The 20507-nt window shown below is 42.2% G+C and overlaps 1 protein-coding gene across 1 annotated transcript in view; it reads left to right on the top strand.

Moving 5' to 3' along the window:
• The first annotated feature begins 1366 nt into the window (after nt 1–1366).
• SUCLG2 (succinate-CoA ligase GDP-forming subunit beta) overlaps nt 1367–20507 on the top strand; it is a 256631-nt gene continuing 237490 nt past the window's right edge. Inside the window, exon 1 of the mRNA XM_069473782.1 lies at nt 1367–1514. Coding sequence (XP_069329883.1) covers nt 1431–1514 — 84 coding nt within the window. The 5' untranslated portion in view covers nt 1367–1430. The remainder of the gene's footprint in view (nt 1515–20507) is intronic.

Below are 20507 nucleotides of genomic sequence, written 5' to 3'. Positions count from 1 at the left end.
AGTTTCCTCTTCTGCAAAACGGTGATTTTTACACTTGTACCTACTGAAAAGGTTGCTATGAAGATTAAGTGAGTTCATATTGTCAAGAGCTTGGCACATACTATGTTTGTTATTATTGTTTTTATTCCATTTACAGTGCTTAGAATCATGTAAGCTCTAAATAAATATCTGCTCTGTTAACGGAAAAAAAAAAAAGCCAAACTCTGTACAATAATTTTAAAGAGATTTACTCTGAGCCAAATTTGAGGATCATGACCCAGAGCCATGCCCAAGAAGCCTTGAGCAAGTGGACTCCCAATGGTTGAGTTAGTTTGGTTTTATAGATTTCAGGGAGACAGGGTTACAGGTAAAGTCATAAATCAATACGTGGGAGACATACATTGGTTTGGCCCGAAAAGGTGGGCCATCTCGAAGTGGGGGGGGGGGGCTTACAGGTTATAGGTGGGTTTAAAGATTCTTTGGCTTGTAATTGGTTAAAGACTTGAAGCTTTGTCTAAAGGCTTGGAATGTTTTAACGTAAGGAGCTGTTTATCAGAGATAAGCCACCATACATAGATTTGCTGTGTAAATTGAGGACCTGTAGGTTTGTCTTGCATACCCTAGGCCTGTTAATGGGTTACAAAGCATGTCTCCAAGAAGAGGGGGCGGGCATAATGAGGCATGTCTGACCTCCCTCCTCCTGGCAGGCAATTTAGTTTTAGGATCCTTTGGCCACGAGGGGGTCCATTCAGTCAGCGGGTCGCGGGTCATGGGTGAGCCTTAAAATTTTGTTTTAGTTCACAGCTCTTATTATGATTACTGGGCTTACACTCTGTCAAGTTTTGCACTGATCTTAGTTAGGTTAAGGATAAAACAAACAAATAACTCACTAAGGGCTACGTAGAGAGCCCTTCCCGAGCTCGCCAGACCACCTGACCCCCCAGACTCTAGTGGCTCTCTTCCTGTCTTGTTGTTCCTTCAAGTCTCAGCCCAAACACCACCTCCCTAGACAGGCCTCGGTGACTCCAGGGTTAGACCAGCGGTCTCAGTTGCTGTTGTGTGGAGCTGATGTTGCTGTTGTGTGGCGTCAGCTCCGTGAGCCAGTCCTTCCAGCACGCTACAGCCACGACTATGGCTTTGCTCTCCGTCTGCCGGGACAGTTTAAGCCCCAAGACCGCGGGGCTCCGGCTCAGTCTTCGGTCACACTCGCACCCCGGGCACCATACAGTGAGAAGGCCTCCGGGGCCAGGCCTCCGCCCGCGTACCCGAGGACCCAGGGCGGGCGGGGCGCGGGGGCACGTCTGGGCCCGCCTCCTTCTCCTCCTCTTCTTCCTCCTCCTCCTCCTCCTCCTCCTTTTCCTCCTCCTCCCGCCGCTCCCGCCCCTCCTCCTCCTCCTCCTCCGCCCCCCATCTGCTCGCTCCGACTCCCTAGCGCGGGTTTCCTGGTTAAGATGGCGTCCCCCGTGGCAGCGCACGCCGGGAAACTTCTGCGAGACTTGGCGCTCAGGCCGGCGTTCCTGTCAGCCCGGTCCCAGGTGAGCGCGGCGCCCGCCTGCCGGGCTCCCCCCGCCTCCCGCTCTCCTCCTGGCCCCGTGCGCGGCCGCTCGGGCGCCCCACCGCCAGCGGGGACTGCGCCTGAGGCGTAAGAGGGACCCCCGTGTCCCCTTCTCGGGCGTGGGGCCGGGGGCCGAGCGGGGACGGCAGCCCGGGCGCTCAGAGTGTGAACGACTCAGCTCCCAGGAGTCGCTGGCGTCGGTCCCCCTGCTCACGGTGTAGGCGCCTGGCACTGTACCAGGCTATGGATGCAAGTTTAAGAAAAGTTTCTCGTACCGGGTTTTGGCGTCCTGAGGTGGTATTGTCAGTTTTGCTAGTTCTGCCTTGGAAACGACTCTAACCCTGAGCACATGTTTTTTTTGGCCACGTGATAAACATGCCTAGAAACCCAGTCCAGCCCAGGGAGTGAGTGAACTTTCTGCAGGCTACCTGTTTTTGCAGCCTTTAGGGTGCCTGAGTGGGTGAAGTGCAAGGAGCAGGGAGACAAATGGGAAACGCTCTTCCTCCTCCTTTTAACGAAAAATCGTTCCTCTCTCTAAAACGCATCAGACCGTTGGCCCTGTCTATGCCCTCCTTGTTCGTGGAGAATAAAACCGAAGAGGGCCAGTGGTGGACGGTGAATAGCTTTGGGAACTTGGCCTCCGGTACACTTGACCTTCTGCAGATGGCAAGCTTCACAGTAGTTAGAAGGCATTTGGGGAAGTGTTGAATTTGGTAATGACTTGGACTTCTTGTCCCCATAGATGATCTCTTGTCCCCCAACTGGACTTCTTAGTCACCATAGATAATCTCTCTCGTTTTAAAGAAAGGACAGTCTGGGGCTCAGCCACTGCAGAGCGATGACCTTGCCTATTTCCCCATTTTTAATTGATGAGTGGCAAATTATCACTCATGCAATTTTAACCAGGACATGCATACTATAGTTTTTTAGAAAATTAAAAAAAATAGCTACTAATGATTTTTTGAGTTACACTAAGCTTTGATTAATTATGGCATCTGTGAGTTTTTTTCCTCTCCTTTCATTTCCTGACTTCCCATTTCTCTGTTGTTAATGTAAATTTAAAAGGTGTTAATACTTATTACTGTAATATCCTTAGTAGGCACTTGACAGTATGGTGAGGTAGCAAAAGGAATGGCAGCTTTGTCTAATTAAAGATCGCTAATAACTGTTGTAATAGAGTAAGGAGAATACCTCCAGGTGATCAAGTCCTATTCATTATTTAAGTGCTACAAAAAAACAAGAACTAGGGTGCTAACTCGGAGTGTATACTTGAATTGATGAGAAACATGGGGCCCATGGCAGTGAAAACTCAAGAAAAGAAAATAGTTGTACAGGGAAACCTAAAATGCAGAGTGCTTATCTGAAGTATGTTAAGGCTTCTTGTCTAATCAAGAAATAGGAGCCTGAACATAACACTCAAGAAAATCTGGTTTGGGGTAGATATCCATGGTTTGGCAATAAGACTAGGTAAAAATACGTGTTGGACCTCACTCCATCTGATTGCTGTGATTTACATACTGGTGCATGATTTGGTATGTGAGTACAAGGCTTAGAAGATGAGAATAATTTTTTAAAAGGTAGGAATCATAGACAATGTCCAAGAACTGGAAATGGACATTAGCAAGCATCTAGTCCAACCAGCTCATTTCACAGGTAGAGAAATTGAGGCCTAAGGGCACGGTGGGAGTTTGTGGCAGTCAGATTCCAGAATAAAGGTTTAAGTTTCCATTACACCAGGCCTGGTGAGTGTAGGTTGTCTTCCTGAAAATGTGTTATGTCAGCATGCAAATTAATCTGCATACTAGTAGTAACTATATAACATCCAAGTCACTTGCACTATGGGTACATTTTTTTTTTTTCTTTATAGACGTCTTAGAATTGGCAATGAAAATAGGTGAGTATTGCTCATGACTTGTAAGAAACTCTATTTTCAAGTTCCTGGGTGCTTCTTAGTATCTGCTTCATGTGAGTCTGAATTGATACTGTGTCTACCTGGCCCATGGTAGACACTACAATTGAACATGGCCACTTTTTCCACCAAACTTAAGAAACCTCACCAAGTATCTCAGAAATCTGTTGCCACTCTTGGCCCAGACCTACTTTATACCAGGCCTTGTGAAAAACCGTTGGGTGCACAGAAATAAAAGACCCAGTTTCTGCTTTGAGAAGTAACTTTGACTGGTCTCACAGAAGTGCCCATGGAACGACACTGTATCTACCCCCCTCCCTGTGGTTAAATTTAACATTTGACACATATTACTGATGCTTAATGTTACTGAAGTTTTTTTTTTTTTTATTACTTTTGCTCTTAGCTTCACTCTTTTGACTTTTGATTGATGTTATATCCTTAAAGAGTCCCCTTTGGCCATTTCTTATTTTTACATGTATTTTTTTTTATTCAGCCCATGCCATCTGGCAGGACTGTTTGTGGCCCTGGGATTTCAGATAGTGAATGAGGCAGGCACAGTTCTTGGTCACGTGATACTTTATTTTAATTGAGTGGGGGAGGGTGAGACTATATATAGGCAATAATGATGATTTCAGCCAGTGACAAATGCTATGAAGAAAATCAAACAGGGTCGTGGGTGGGATAGAGAATGAATATCTTAGCAGAAAGGTGGGATGATCAGAGAAAAACTATTTGACATTTTTTTTTTTTGGTTTGTTTTGGTTTGGTTTAATTTTTTTTAATTGAAATATAACACACTGAAAAGTGTGCAATTATAAATGAGCAGCTTGATGGATTATCAGAAACTGAACAAGCACTGAGGTAACCAGATACAGATCAAGAAACTAATCATCTCACAGCCACCCAGAGGCTCTGTGGTATTCTTTCCCATCACTACTTCCACCCTGCAAAGGGGAACCAGTCCCTTGACTTATAATACCATACACTGGTTTTCTTCCTTTTGGCTCTTTATGTAAATGGATTATACAATATGCACACACATACTCAGCAGTATGTTTATGAGATCCTGAAGGTGACTTTGACATGGGGGCTGAGATGTGAGTGATGAAAAGCAGCCAGTGAAGTGAGACTTGAGGAAAAAGTATATCGGGCAGATCAGACAGCAAATGCAAAGGCCCTGAGGTGGGAATGAGCTGGGCATGTCTAGACAGTTAAAGAGGGAGAAAGTGATAGTAGACAAGGTCTGAGAGGTAGACAAGGGCCAAATCATGTGGAGGCCTAGACCTGCAGGCGCTGGTAAGGAGTTTTTAAGGGCTCAGAGTGGTTAAGTGACTTACCCCAAATTATATAGCTAGTAAAAAACAGCTAGATCTGAATCCCAGTCATGGCTGCCTAAGCCCAGGCAGGTAATCACTATACTGAATGGACTCCCTGTTGTAAATCTAGGCTCTACCAGCTTTGAAACTTTTAAGGGAGTGGTGTTCAGTGAACTTAGCACTCCAGGAAAAGCCTAGCCATTGGTTAAATTCCTTCCAAAGACCCATATCCTGCCAGACAGGGGCCATGTTGCTGTGTCCAAATAGCCAACTGAGCAGGGTGCTGTGGCACTTGGTGACATAATACAGCAAGGCTACTGCCATGTTGGGCACAGACATGAGCACATGCTGTCAGTCTAAGAGAAAGTCTTGGCTGAGAGCACTGAGTTTGAAAATGTTATTAGTCATTCTATGTACAGTATTGTTGCTTTTTAGGATATTTCCACTTTCATGTCTGGGTGAAATTCGTGGAGCTGTCCTGTTGTAAGAGGAGCATTGCCTCTCAGGCCCCCAACTTTAGAATCATTGTGTGGTTTTCTGTGAAGCTCAGAGCTGCTGTCCAGGAACTTAGAGAGGAATGTGTATTGTTAAAGGAAACTGCTCATGCCCTTGCCCCTGCTGTTGTATACTTCAAAAAGAATGGCTCTAGCTTAATTTTCTGCTTTTTCTCGAAGTGGGAAGAGAAAGATGGATGTGTGGCTTTTAGAAGTAAAGGACTCAAGGTTATGTGCAAGTTCTTATCAGCTAAATGAGGCTATGGAGGCTGCATTGGAAGTTGTGACTTACCTATATCTGCCTTTTTGTCTAGGAGAATAAATATCTGACTTTTTTCTTTCCTTTTTTTTTTTTTTTTAAATGAAGTACAGCTACAATTTCTGCTGTTAGAAAAGGGAGTCCCTCTCAAATAATTTAGATGTTAAACTATTGACCTTCTGTGTGGGGAAGACCTTTAAGTCATAGCTTGTGTCCTAAATTGGTTTTATTTACTGTGAATGAAGCTTTTCTTTTATGGGTGAGTGATTGAGTACACAGACCCACAGGAGTGAGAATTTTGCTGCCCTTGCACCCTGGCCCAGTTCTGCAGGCACGAAACCCAGAAAGTCATTGAAATATGGTATATTGGGGGAGGAAAAGAAATTATGTAAGTAACCTCAGATCATTTGTCCTTCAACTCTCTGTACTGCACAATCTGAAATTGTCATTTGATGCATCGCTTTCTGTTACTTGATGGAAAAGTTGCGCCTGGAGAACTTGAGATATTTGTACCTGTTTGAACAAATGATGCATTCGATATATTAATGAAATTTGGAAATTAATACTGGGAGTTCTGCTGGTGAAGAAGGTGGGGGTATGGAGGAGGCATTCCAGGTGAATGGACTGCGTGCAGAAGCCCAGGAGAGAGACCAGGGGGAGGTTAGTTGGGAGCAGTGTAGTATGGAGGACAGAGAGCCAGTGGGTAACAGAAGTTGAGGGATGATGGCATTCTTTTAGGCAGGCAAGGAAAGCTGCAAAAAGCCCAGAACACGGCAGGAAATAATATAACTCCATAACTGAACATCAAGCAAATATCATTTATTTAACAAATATTTTCTGAATGCTTGCTGTATACCCAATGCTCAGTTCCCCAAAGACACAGAACATGTTGATTTAGTTCTTTGCTGTAGAGCCAGTGCTTAAGAGAATGTAGGGCAGATAGATGGACTTGGTCAACATGGTTGAGTAAATGCAGAGAGAAAGAAGATTCATAGTCCCTACCCTCCAGGGACTTACAGTCTAGTGGCAAAAATTAACCTGTGAAGCAATAGATACACTACAACGTAGTGGGTGCTGCAGTTGAGCTGTGTTCTTAGTCTTCCAGACACCATGCTTGTTCCTACCTTGGCCGCTTGCTGTTCCCTGCGTCTGAAGCACTATTTCCCTGTCTCTGCCTGATCTCTCCCTTCATTCAGCTTTCTTATTCAGTGTTAATTTCCCTAACTGTTTTACCTATCTCCTCCTCTGTCCAGGGGTTCCTCACTGCCCCTTCTCTGTTCTATTGTGCTTTGTAACACTGGACTCTACCCGAGGGTCTTTGTTTATTGTGTCTGCCTCTCTCTGCCACAAATGTGAGGATATCAGCTACATGAGGGCAAAGATTTTTCCTTGTGTGCTGCTGTTTCCCCGGCTGGCCTGACTAGGTGTTCAATAAGCATTTGCAGTGTAAATGAATGAGTGGCGTGCACAGAGAAGGGAGAGGCAAGTAAGGAAGAGGAGAATTTGAGGGGTGATGTGGCTAATGTAGGCAAGTGAGAGAGCAAGAAGAGTCTGTAGAAAGTGTAGTGAAAGGGCTTTCAGAATAATGGGTTGTTTATTGAGCAAGTATTATGTGATGGACTCTGTACCAAGGATTCTCTGCATATTATTTCTTTAACCCTTACAACATTACTGGAAGGGAGATTGCACCGTCTCCAATAAGTGATCAGAAACAGGTTGCGTAGTCACTTGCTTAAAATCACAGGGCCAGAGTCACCTGCCTCATGCCAATAAAAACCACTTATGCTGTTAAATCATTAAGCTGTATTGCCAAAGGCTCGCATTTAAGCTGAGCCACCCAGTTAAACTGATCGCTTACCTTCCCCCATCTCTTTGCCCTTGAGTGACAGCTGCTTGTGGTCATTTGGACTCCTGCTGACGTGGTGTACTAGTCAGTGGGCACAGTTGCCCTCTCTGGGCTTTTCTCCAACTCCCCCTTTCTTTGACTATGGGGTCTGGGAAACAGAGTAGCAGGGGGCTTAGGACATGAGTTCTGGGTTCAAATTCAATAGAATTCAAATTCTGGATCCTTCATGTTCTTGCTCTGCAACTTGCTTGCAAATTATTGAACCTGCCTGAGCCTCAATATACTGTTCTTTGAAACGGGGATAGTTCTCACAGGTGGTTAGAAAGATTAAATAAGATGATTCGTGAGACATTTGGCATTCTGACTAGATGGTGGGCTTACAATGATTATTTGTCTTGCAGTGAATTTGAAGCTAAATTTATTTGCCTTTTTTTTTTTTAAGGCTTTATTGAGCTAGAATGATTTTCCTTTCCTAGATTTAATAAGCATTTATCGTGTGCTGCCATCTCAGGATGAGTTGCTGGCTTGGTGTGTCCACACATTTTATTTCACTTAATCTTGCAGCAGCCATGTGAGACAGGAGTGTTAATCTCCAGGTCACATCTGGGGAACTTGAGGCTGAGTGAGCTGACGGTGTGCCTTCTGGGCTGGGTTACCTTCAGGATCCCACAGCTGGGAGGAAGGTCTGGTGGAGCCCAAGAGGGCAGTGAGGAGGGTCACACGGGGAGCTGAATCGCAGCATCCTGGTTGTTGCTCATTCCAGAAAGTTGGCACATCTGTGTTGACTTACTAGCAATGGCTTCTGGACCTCACGTGCGTCAGATTTGAGGCATGGGAACACCTGAAGAATAGACCGTAGCCACGACATGTACCGAAGGCCAAAGGGGACTTGCCCTTCTGTTTGCCTAGCACAAAGCACTGCCCTCAAGGTTTCAGGAATGCTGGAGAAATTGTGAAATTTCATTGCCTTTGCAGAGTGAGTGGGTTTTGGGGGATGGTAATGGAGGATGGAGTTTCCTGGTATTCTGAGTTCAGACTTTGATCAGTGTGCTGAGAATATGATCCGCTTTCACCCTTTCTAGAAATGATTCCAAAAGAATAGCACTTAATCACTAGCCATGAAAGCACAGATTTCTAGCATTTACTCTAAAATGTATTTTAAAGTTGGAGGGATTGGGCATAACATATGAATTGATATTGGAGACATGGCAATGCACAAGTACCAGCTCTGTATAAGTTTGGGTTCTGTGGTGGGAGTCGGGGGGTCTGGCGTCCCCTGTTCTACCCCTGTCCTTTTCTCCCCTCCGTGGCTCCATTTCCATTTCTGGGCTGTCTTAGTTCTAGGGATATGAATTGAGGGCACTGAGGATGTTCAGGAGGCTGCCTTATAGAGTTTAAGGTGAGAGATGAGGTTGAGACATCAGCAGGGGCGCAATTCTGCTGATCCTTCTGAGCCTGGTGATGGAGTTCAGCTTGTTCTTGAGGGTGAGGGGGAGCCATGGAAGGGTTTTGGACAGTGAGGTGACAAGGGCAGTTTGATGTGTTGGAATTCTCTTCCTTGGTATAGTGTAGAGAGGGCTGGAGGAATGCCAGGATGCAGATTATTTGGGAGACTTTTTCACTGATTCAGTGCTGTGAGTAATTATGCTGGGATAATAAATAGGTATACGCCAGGACTCAATCGGCTTGCCTGGGTTTAAATGTTGTCTTCATCACTCCGTAGCTTGGTGGTTTTGTGAGAATCACATATTTCATTATAAGATGCATTTTTTTTTTTCTTTTTCACATTTCAACATCTCTGAAAGCTGAATGTGTTTTTATTCTTGTGTCATCGACTGATTGGTTGGCTGGTTCGCCCTGCCCACCCCTGACCTAAAATACATAGACTGGGAGAAGAAGAGGGCTTGGACTAAAATTAGGGTGGCTACATACTTTATCATCCAAACTGGGACACTTTTGAGAGTGAACGTGAGCACTGTGAATAACTGTACTGGGACAATAGGACTGTCCCCGGAAAACTAGTTGTGTAGTTATGTTAACTAAAATGGACGAGCTGGTGGCAGTGGGGATGGAAGAGAAAGGTTGATGTTATTAAAAAAATAGACCAGAAATTCCCATGATTTTCCCGCTGGGTTCCCATTTCTGGCCTCTTCCTCCCTCTGCCGTATAGCAAAAGAGTGATAAAAGGCTGTTTACTGTTCCTGAGGAGAGAGGGTGTGAGGACCCCTCTAGTTGTAAAATACCTCCGCTTATTTTTGCTCGTGGAACCATGTCCTCTGTCCCTGTGCCCAGGTATTCTCTGGACATGTCGTTAGGGCCTCAGAAAAAGAACAGGCATATTAAAGAAGAGAAATAGAAAGACCCATAAATGTGCCAGGCACATTATTACAAAGCACAGTGAAGAGCTTCCCCAGGCCCCCAGCCAACCTCACCCGACTGTAATGACGTTCTAGGCCATATTGGAGTGAGGCGGTCTGGCTTAGTTATTTCCTTCTCTGCTCTCCGTCTCCTGTGGAGGGTGCAGTTGCCTACTGAGGTCTTCGGTTGAAAGAAAGAAACCTACTTGGACTTATCTCAAGGGAAAAAAAGATTTATTGGAAGGGAAATGTTCTAGAACTCAAAACTAATCTTCCTCTGTGTTGGCTCTCCATGCTTTTTTTTTTTTTTTTTTTTTTTTTTTTGCTGTTAACGGGTTACTTATTTACGGTAACATCTCTTTATGACTTTTGCTTGCACTTGAGTTAGGCTGTCTATTCCCATACCCACTCCAGCCTCCTTTCCCCCAACACATCATACAGCTTCTATTATCACCCAGAATTTTCTAGTTCTAATAACAAGAAAATCTCACAGGTATATCTCATCCTTGTGCACGCAGTTTTGGGTCATGCACCAGGGGAAAGATTGTCGGTTTTAGGTTAAGTTATCCACCTGCATCCTGTGATGAGCGGGGTGAGGTGGGGAGCTCTGTGGACGGGAGCAGCGCCGTGCCCCCCTCCCACCCCACCCCTGCAGCAGGGCTCTGGGTGCAGTGTCGACGGAGTGGCCTGATCCATTCGGGCACCATTTCATTTTCTGCCCTTCACGAGCTGCTGCCAACCTACCTGTCTTCTTTTCTCCACATTTACATGTTTATGGTTGTTTTTTTCCTTTTCCCTGTTCCCAGATGTCTGAAGATTCTCTTACTATTCACCACAGAGTTCAAGATGATGGTGATGTGCCTCGTTGTAGACTGTTTTCTTATGATCTCAGTAAAACAGAACTCTGAGGAGAGAATTATTAAGTGGGAAAATGGGGTATCATGGGACTACATCTCATCCATCCACATAGTCAAGTGTTTCCAAGACCAGTGTAGACAACAGGCTTCATACAGGCCTGAAGTACCTCCTCAGCTTTGCTTGGGTAACTCAGGTTCCCTTGGTTCTCTTCTTTATGCTTCCCAAGGAGGAGGATTTGTTGGGGTCCATTTACCACTACTCAGTGAAGAGCTCCCCTTGCTGGGTAGGGCTTCCTTCATGGCTCCTGCAGAGGCTCCCTCGGGTTGCCTTGGTGGCAGTTAGCTGGGACTGAGGTGGAAGGGTTCATTTCACTCACACCATTAGTAGGGAGATCATATATTTTATCTTTAAAACTGGGATATACGTTTGAGAGTAAAAGGGAGCACAGTTAATACTCCTGCCAGGATCATAGGCACACACCAGAACTGGAGTCAGACTGTCTGGGTTCAAATCTTACTTTCAACGATTTGTTATTTTATGCAAATTACTTACATGCTTTATTGTAAGAAACACTTTCACATTTCAACATCTCTGAAATGCAGTTGTCTTTACACTTGTGTCATAGATTGTTTGGCAGGTTTTTTCCCCCCCACTGGTACATAAAAGTGGTACATCTTACAATTATTGCTGACTTAAATTTGATAAAACTTGGTAATTTCCCTGTGCCTCAACTTCTGCATCTGCAAAATGGGAAGAGTTATATTGTTATACAACTCCCAGAGTTGTATTGAAGATTAAATGAGCTCATGCGTGTAGTCTAGCACTGTGCCCTAAATGATCAATACATACCAGTTATTGGTTTTGGTATTATTATCACTAAATTAAATGTCATGGAAGTTTTATTTTCATAAAAAGCCTCCTTTGATGTTTTCCCTGCCTTCCCCTTAAATCCCCTCAACTTTATGACTCACGACGGAAATTAAGAGCAAAGTAAGGTCAGGTGTGGTGGCTCATGCCTATAATCTCAGCACTTTGGGAGGCCGAGGCAGGAGGATCACTTGAGCACAGGAGTTTGATGTTGCAGTGAGCTGTGCTGACACCACTGCCCTCCAGGCTGGGCAACAGAGTGGGACCCTGTCTCCAAAAACAAACAAACAAAAAGAAACAACAGCAATAAAAAAACCCCCAAAAGCAGTAACATAAGTCCAGAGTAGGGAATTAGAAGAGTCAAAATGGGAAAATGACTTGGAAAAAGAGAGAGTGGCTCCCCCGGCATGCCTTGCCTGTGCTTAGAAGTGGAGGAATCAATTAACATCTATTGGGAAAAGGACTTTCTTGTGCACACACAGCATTGATTGAAAGTAGAGATCTGCATTTTAGCTTTACTAGAAAGTGTTAAGGTTTTCCTCTCTTCACATTTTTATAAGGAACTGTCTTTATCCTTTGCTTCTGCTTGTGCCCTCCTACCTGCTGTTGAGATGCTACCTTACGCCACCTGGACTTTGCAGGACTTATTTGGGTTAACTCCCCATTGAAAGGAAGGGTGGAAACCACATTTAATATGCATTCTCATTCCAGCCTGAGGGCTTACGTAGGTCTTTTAATAAATTGTACAAAGAAAACAGAGTTATTAATTATTTTTGATTAAGAGAATAAACTATTAATGAGGAGTGTTTCTTTGTTAAGATTCAGAGCTCTTTTAAAGTGATGTATTGTTAAAATTGAAAACCAACAATACAGGGAAAAGAAAAATGAATTTTTCAGTTTTTAACTTTTTTATAATCAACATGAAAAAATAAATGGGCTATTTGGCATGTTAGAAAAACGAGGTAAATTTTGAGATGGCAAAGTTGGAAAAGGTTTATCCTCACTAATTTACAAATGGTGCCGAAGGACTGACTGGCTGAGTGTTGAGTTGGAAATGGAGGCAGCAGGCTTGTGACTGCTCCTGGTCAGTGTAATGCATCCTTTCATTTTTGTTTGATGTGAGTTTATGGCGAGACTTTTATGAGTGGTATAAAATAGATTTTATGACTATATTTTATATAAAATATAATTTTAATATGGGGAAACTTACAGAGTTAAACTTTATATAGAGACGAGAGAAAAATACTAAATTTCCTTTTTCATTAAAGGGCCCCAGGTGAGAATAGTTAGTAATGGTATTGCATTTTTCTTAATATTGGCAATAGATCAATAATGTTATCCGTACGGTAGTCCATGAGTCACGGTGTTCCTGTCTTGGAGATATATTGTCTTGTGCTACAGGATGAATCCTTTTCCTCCTGTATACTTCAGAGCCTTTCTTTTTAGGTCAGAGAAGAATCCCTTTCCTGGAACTTTGAGGTTTGAAATAAGCAATAGTCATAATTTAAGTAAAATTAATTATTAAGGCAAAGGAGTATTTTCATGATAGAATTTTGGGGTGTTGAGGGAGGGAGCAAAGGAACTGCTTTTTTGATTCCAAATCTGGATCAGCAAATGCCTTTTTATGTCTCTGAAACCTTGCTTTTGCTTTTCAAAGCTTCCAAAGGTACTAAAAATAGGAATGTTTATGTTTTTGAATTTTTTAAATTTTTTTATTATTTATTTTTTATTGTAGTAAAATAGATATGACATTGGCCATTTTAACCGTTTTACCGTTCTTACCATTTTACCATTTTAGCCGTTCTCTGGCATTAAATGTATTCTTATTATTGTGCAGCCATCACCAACATTCATTTCCTGAACTTATTCATCTTCCCCAACTAAAATTCTATACCTATTAAACATGAACTCTCCGCGTCCTCCCCAACCCCGATCCTAGCAAGGCAACCACCATACTACTTTTGGTCTCTATGAATTTGACTCCTCTAGGAACCTCATCTAAGAGGAGTCAAACTAGATCTGTTCTTTTGTGACTGGCTTATTTCATTTAGCATTATGTCTTTAAAGTTCATCCACGTTGTAACAGGTGTCAAAATCTCCTTTTTTAAGGCTGAATAATATTCCATGGTATTTATATCATTTCGTTTATTCATTCATCAGTGAACCCTTGGGTTGCTTTTACATATTGGCTATTGTGAATAATGCTATGAACATGGGTGTACAATAAATACATATTTTATGTTAATGTTCACCTAAGTAGAAATGTTGTCCGATGTATAGTTTGGGCTACATGTTCAGTTTCCCATGTCCAGTTAAAATGTCTATTAAGGAATATCTTTCTTGATAATATTCTGTTAAATATTCATATGCATTTATTCTTCCAGGGTATTTGTTAAATGCAACGTGGTTGCACTACTGTGCACTACTGGGCCCAGTGGATGGTGGGTTGGTAGGAAGCTTGGGGAATCTGAGACAGTTGCTACCTTTAGGGAACTTATAGTCTAGTTTGTTGGAGACTGATGTGAAATGAGCAATTATAGCCAGAGTGTTTGGTGCTGTGAGAGGGGTCCCCAGCCCTCTGGGGATACGGTGAGTCCTCATTTAACATCACCAGTAGGTTCTTGGAAACTGTGACTTGAAGTGAAACAATATATAACAAAACCAATTTTTCCATAGGCTAGTTGATGTAAACAAGAGTTAAATTCCTACAGCATATTTCTGGTCACAAAAATATTACCAAACTTACAAATAAAGACCAAAACTCTTCTAATATTAAATATGGCAGTAAATGTGAGCTATAGATAATTTCAGGAAGATTGATAAAAACAAGATAAAGATTTGTCCGACTTTTTGTGACTCAGTGAGTGGCGGTGGTTATAGGGGTCGGGAGTCAAATTGAGGAATAACTTTACCAAGTGAAAATTGTGAGGAGCACCTCCTGCCACCGTGCAGTTCAAAAACAAGCAGTAACAAATAGAGTGCCTCGCGGAGCGCTTTCGGACTGCATTGTTTACTATCCTGCATTTGTATGATTGTTGTAGACTGGACATGTGTCAGTCATTCATATTCATTCATGCATTCATTTTCCAACCCACTTATTCCAGCTCAGGGTCTCCAGTGGCAGGAGCCTGTCCCAGTGGCTCAGGGCACAGGGTGGAACCCACCCTAGACAGGCTGCCGTCCTACACTCACCCTTACTCAGACGGGGACCATGTAGACATGCCAGTTAGCCTTACAGGCACAGCTTTTGGTTGTGGAAAGAAACCGGAGAGGACCCCAAGAGAACCCACACAGACGTGGGGTCCTGGCTGGGAAGTGGTTTTTTTTTTTTTTTCCCTCATCAATTTTATAATGAAATAATGTGGAACAAAATGATGTTATTTGCGGATCTGCTGTACGCCTATATTGTTTCTCATGGACTCACCTGCACAATGGATATAAATAGTGTCTGGATAACCTCAAGTAGGGCACGTGTAAAAATAGACACCTGGCATTTATTAAGGACATTCTGTGGGCCAGGCCTGGTGCTGTGCCCTTGAAGAGGACAATCACATTGCGTCCTCGTGGCAACCCTAGGAGGTAGATATTATTATTGCCGTTGCTAAGCTCATCCTAAAGTGGAGCAAACTGTGGCTGAGATTTGAAACAACTTCATGTTGTCACAACTGTTGCCCTGCACAACTCCACAGGGTTCATTGCATTGTGCCTGTTAGGAATTGAACTGTGTCCCCCACAAAATTCCTATGTTGAAATCTAACCTTCAGAACCTCGGAATGTGACCTCACCTAGAGATAGAGTCTTTATAGAGGGAAGCAAGTTAAATTGAGGTCATTATGTTAGGCCTTAATCCAGTATGACTGGTGTCCTTATATAAAGGGAAAATTTAGACTCAGACAGATGTGAAGATGAAGGTAGTGATTGGGCGATGCTTCTACAAACCAGGACCACCAACAATTGCTTGTAAACCACCGGAATCTAGGAGAGAGGCACGGAACAGATTCTCCTTCACAGCCCTCAGAAGAAACCAACTATGCCGACTCCTGGATCTTGGACTTTAAGCCTCCTGAACTATGAGAGAATAAGTTTCTGTTTAAGCCACCTAGTCTGTGGCACTTTGTTATGGCAGTCCTGGGATACTATACACATGTCAATGAACTTCGTGTACTCTGTACATCTGTGAAGAATGAGAGTGACAAATGTCCTAGTATAGGACATTTATGATTATAAAGGAATTATATGAAAATAGTTTTGACCTCACAGAACTCCAGAACTACCCTGCATTGAAACAATGAAGGTGTTGATCAAACATATCTGAAATTATTTGACCATATGATCCTTTGCCTTTCTTAGACTTTCTGTGAACTTTGCCTATAGATGCATGCTTGTCTAGCTATGTGGAGAGCCCTGGCCATGAGTTGTCTTGCTTTATTGCTGCTTATACTTGTGTTTGAACTAAAACATTGTTTGCTACTACATTATTCACCAGTGTTGGATTTGAGGAGCTCTGACCATTTGTGAATGTGAAACCACCTTAAGACAGAAGAATTGCAATTGGGAAGAATATTCGAAGGATTGGGGCCCAGGCGTTGATGCCTTTCCCAAAAAGAAGTTCTAGAAATATTTTAAACAGCAGCAAGAAATTAGAATAAATGTGAGGACTGTTCATTCAAATATGTCAATTCTGTTATTTTTAATTTTGCTTTTAAACAAAAACCCCAACAAACCCCATTATTATTTTTTTAATTTCACTTAGTTTTTAAATTATTCTCTTTATTCAGATAGCTCATGCAAAGTTAAGCAAAAAAAGCTACATTTTAATACTTTTGTTACAGGCTTTTTGAAAAACAGTTACATAACTTAATCCAGCTGATTTTGTAATCAGAAGGGTAACACCAAGTACTGTTTTTCTTCAGTAGTGTAAAGTTGAAATTTAAGAATAATCAGCATGCAATCAAAAGCTGATTATAAAGGAACAATAATGAACATAAAAGTGAAATCACTTCCAAGAGTTATAATGAAAGGGAAAAAAAGGAGTAATAGCTCTAGTTGAAAGAGGAGAGTGATAAAAAGAGGGTAGGGTTATGTCAATAGGCAAATAGTGGATGAAAATTAGCCAGCAATGATGTTCCATGGAATTCTCAACCAATTTTGGGGAGAATGGGGGAAACAGACCTTATAAGACCATAAAAATCCATATAATTATATAGATTTACTGCATAATTTCCTAGAGGACAGATGAAGTCATCTCAGAAAAAAATCATTGTGGGTTTTTAGGAATGAATCACATCTCTGGTCTAGTTGCTAGCAGATAGTATGGAGAGAAAAGGTTCAGTTGTGTCAGTTTCTGGCCGACACTGACCATGTGGCTGCAGGTGAGACATTCAAGTTCTCTGAGGCTTAGTTCCTTTATTAAACTCTGCTTATTGTTTATTGTACCTCTGTTATGTATCAGGACTTGTGCTATGTGCTAGATACATACAGAACTTTGCAAAATGGCTGCTAAAACAGTGCTTTCCGGAGTGTGAGGTGTGTCCACTGACAGGATACAAGACTAATTTAGATAATGCAGGGATACAGTGTCAAATACCAGTGAATCACATGATACTGTATTCATTGGCATTCTCTTTTAAATGTCTTTGAAACCTTAGGATTTTGTCAAGCAGAATTTTTCAGTTCTGTGCTAGTATGCTTTTAAGACCTTCAGCTTAGGACTTTGTACCTCAAATAGCCGGAATTGAGTCCCTTTCATTTTTTTATTATATTGACATTACCTTCCATTTATAAGAACAGTATAGGTAGTGATATAAAGTGTCCTTTTAAAATAAGTGTCTTTAAGTTAAGTCAAGCATCGTAAAGAAATTAATACTGGTATTCGCATTCTGTGGATGTAGCAAGAATTGTATGTGAGCGAACGTCATTTGGGGAACTTTAAACCAGAGAACTCTATGACTTCTCCTAGTTTGTGTTCCCTGGTAGCGTCCTGAGAAAAACATTCACGGGAAAGTGACTTTTTGGGGAGGTTTTTCCAGAAAATGCTGGAAGAGGGTTGAAAGAATTTGAAATAGCAGGGGAAGGAGGCTGAGAAGGGTGTGTTATTAAGCTAAGGGTGACTTTGCTTAATTCCACAGGGAAGCTATGGAGACAGTGTAGGTGATACCTCAGAGTTGTAGTTAGGGGCAAGGGAGTTGAGGTATTTATACACCCTCATCCTTCCCACAGGGATGTAAATTCCCAGCACTTCTGGTTCTTTATGCGCTAGGGCATGTTGTCTTCAGGACCCTGGGACAGAGAGGCACCAGGCTGGTGTCGGAGTGAGAGCACACAGTCTGTGTGTAGAAATGATGAAGGGATCTGAGGTCATGTGGCTGGAGCACTGAGGACGTCTGCTGCAAGTCTCTTCCATGTCTAAGGTGACATGTAAGCCACTTATTAGCTTTGTGCCTTGGACAACTGATTTAACTCTGCTGTGTCTTGATTTCTTCATTTAGGGTAAAATACTACTAGTACTGCCTCTGGGGGTTTTCTTATGTTTAAATACCAATATTATTGATTTAACATTTTTCTTTTAAATCTATTTTGAGAAATTTAAATCCACATTTAAGCCTCCTTAAGTAATAGTATCCATGCAATTATGGGCTTGATAAGTTACTGATATATGTGTATTTTTCCTAATGTACATTACTATAAAATACACAGAAGAGAGCTCAGATAGAGCTTTCTTTAGAAAGCACTCGTGCCAGAAACTGTGATCTGTTAACTGAAGCCATCTCTCCTTTTCTCTGGACACGTGGCTGTCCTGAATTTCCCAGCCTGCCTCACAGCTGGGCATGGCCATGTGGTAGCACTAGAGCAATGGAATGTGGGTAGAAGTGCTGAGGGCCAGTCCAGCTTATAAAGAACTCCTGTGTGGTTCCTTTATGTTCCTTTCCCTTCCCGTTGGCTGAGATGGTGATGACCAAGTGGATTTGGAAGTCATGTGGTCAAGACGGCAGAGCTTCTGTCACCTTGGTTCCTGAACAGCCCCCATGGAGGAGAGCCACCCTACCTGCATGTCCACCTTCCCAGGACTGTGACTTTAGCAAGAAGGACAGTTGTGTTGACCCACTTTGTGTTCGGATTTATTTGTTACCATAGCCGATTATACATGAACTGATGCAGAGCTCAAAAAATGTTGGCTAAAATCACACATTGTGTGGCCTTGAGCCAATCGGTTTACCTTTCTGAACCTCAGTGTCCTAATCTGTAGAATGTGAATAATTAGTGTGATTTCAGGGATAGATGTGAGCATCAAAAATAGAGATGAGAAGTTGTTAGTGAAATGAGAAGAGCTCCACATAGACAGGCGGCTTTTGTGGTCTTTCATTTGTGGCTGTAAAGAGTAAAGATTGGGGCTACTGTGTCTTTGCAGCTGGTGTTTGAAGGGCAGTGCCACTTGGCTGCCATTCTCACCTCTGAGGTTCCTCTAAAATGTAGCCATGTGTACAGACCTCCTGCTTCCTTGTGAGCCCCCTCCTCATTACACTAAGTGTGGAAAACTGGAGAGGCAGGAGGTGGCCAACATTCGCCTGGGTGTGGTACACAGACTACTGAGGGCAGTAAGAATGATTTTAAGGATACCCAGGTAAACATTTAAATGTTAAGAGTAATGCATTGTATATTATGAAAAAATACATAAGTAGCATTCTAAACCTGTAATTTCACAAATACTTATTCCTTAGGATGAGGCAATAACAGATATTTAAGGAAAATGTATACAGTAGACTTAAACAATTTAAGTAAGCAATTGTACCTGTGGTAAGCACCTGTAGTGAAAATTATGGAAGTTGGTATGTGGGTGACCTGAAGTTTGGGAAGCACTAAAATAGGTAGAATCTAGTGTATGTTCCTGTGTCTTTAGTTTGCTCATTCAGCAAATAAATTTGAATATTTACTATGACCTAGGGACATTTTTAGGCACCAGGATACAACAGAACAAAACATAACTCTTTGTTTATTGTTTCTCTTTTCTCCACTAGGAAGAAGGTAGAGATTTTTGCCATGTGGAGATAACATACGTATTATACTATTAAGAAAAATAAGGCAGGCATGAAAGGAAGGAGGTGTGGGTAATGGGTTGTACCTTTAATTAGGTTGTCAGGGAAGTAGTTGTCCATAAGGTGATAGTTGAGCAAAGACCTGAAGGAGGTGAAAGAGTGAGCCATGGGGGAATGTGGGGAGAGGGTATACCAGGCAGAGGGAGCAGCAAGTGTAGAGGCCTTGAGATGGGGCATGTGCCTGGCATGTTCAAGTAACAAGCAGCCTGTCTATCTGGGAGGGAATGAGTAGGGGGGAAGAGACAGGAGGAGTCTGGAGAGATGGGTAGTTGAGATCCATCCAAGTTGCATTTATCAATAGTTCCTTTTCATTGCTGAGTAGTATTCCGTGGTATGTATATACCACAGGCTGTTTCATCTTCCACCTACTAAAGGACATTATGTTTTTTTCCAGTTTTGGGCTATTACAAATAAAACTACTATAAACAGTCATGCAGAGGATTTTGTTTGGACATAAATTTTCATTTCTTTGGGGTAAAGGTCCAGGAGTGCAATTTACTGGGTCATATTTTAAGTGTATGTTTCATTTTTTTAAGAAACTGCCAAACTATTTTTCGGAGTAGCTGTTCCATTTTCATTCCTATCAGCAATGTATGAGAGATCCACTTTCTCTGCATTCTTGCCAGCATTTGATATTGTTACTTTTCTTATTTTTAATTTTAGCTGTCCCAGTTGTTATATAGTGATATCTCATTGCAGTCTTAATTTGCACTAAAACCTAGAGATGTCGAACATCTTTTTATGTACTTCTTTGCTCTTCATGTATCTTCTTCATTGAAATATCTCTTCATGTCTTTTGCCTATTTTCTAATTGGATTGGTTTTTTATTATGTTGAGTTTTGAAAGTTCTTTATATATTCAAGATACTAGTCCTTTGTCAGGTATATGGTTTGCAGATATTTTCTCCCAGTCTGTTTCTTGTCTTTTCATCCTCTTAACAGAATCTTTCACACAGCAAAAGTTTTAAATTTTGA

Source organism: Eulemur rufifrons, chromosome 7, assembly GCF_041146395.1.
Source record: "Eulemur rufifrons isolate Redbay chromosome 7, OSU_ERuf_1, whole genome shotgun sequence".
Classification (NCBI taxonomy): domain Eukaryota; kingdom Metazoa; phylum Chordata; class Mammalia; order Primates; family Lemuridae; genus Eulemur; species Eulemur rufifrons.
This window is presented reverse-complemented; position numbering and strand designations above follow the sequence as displayed.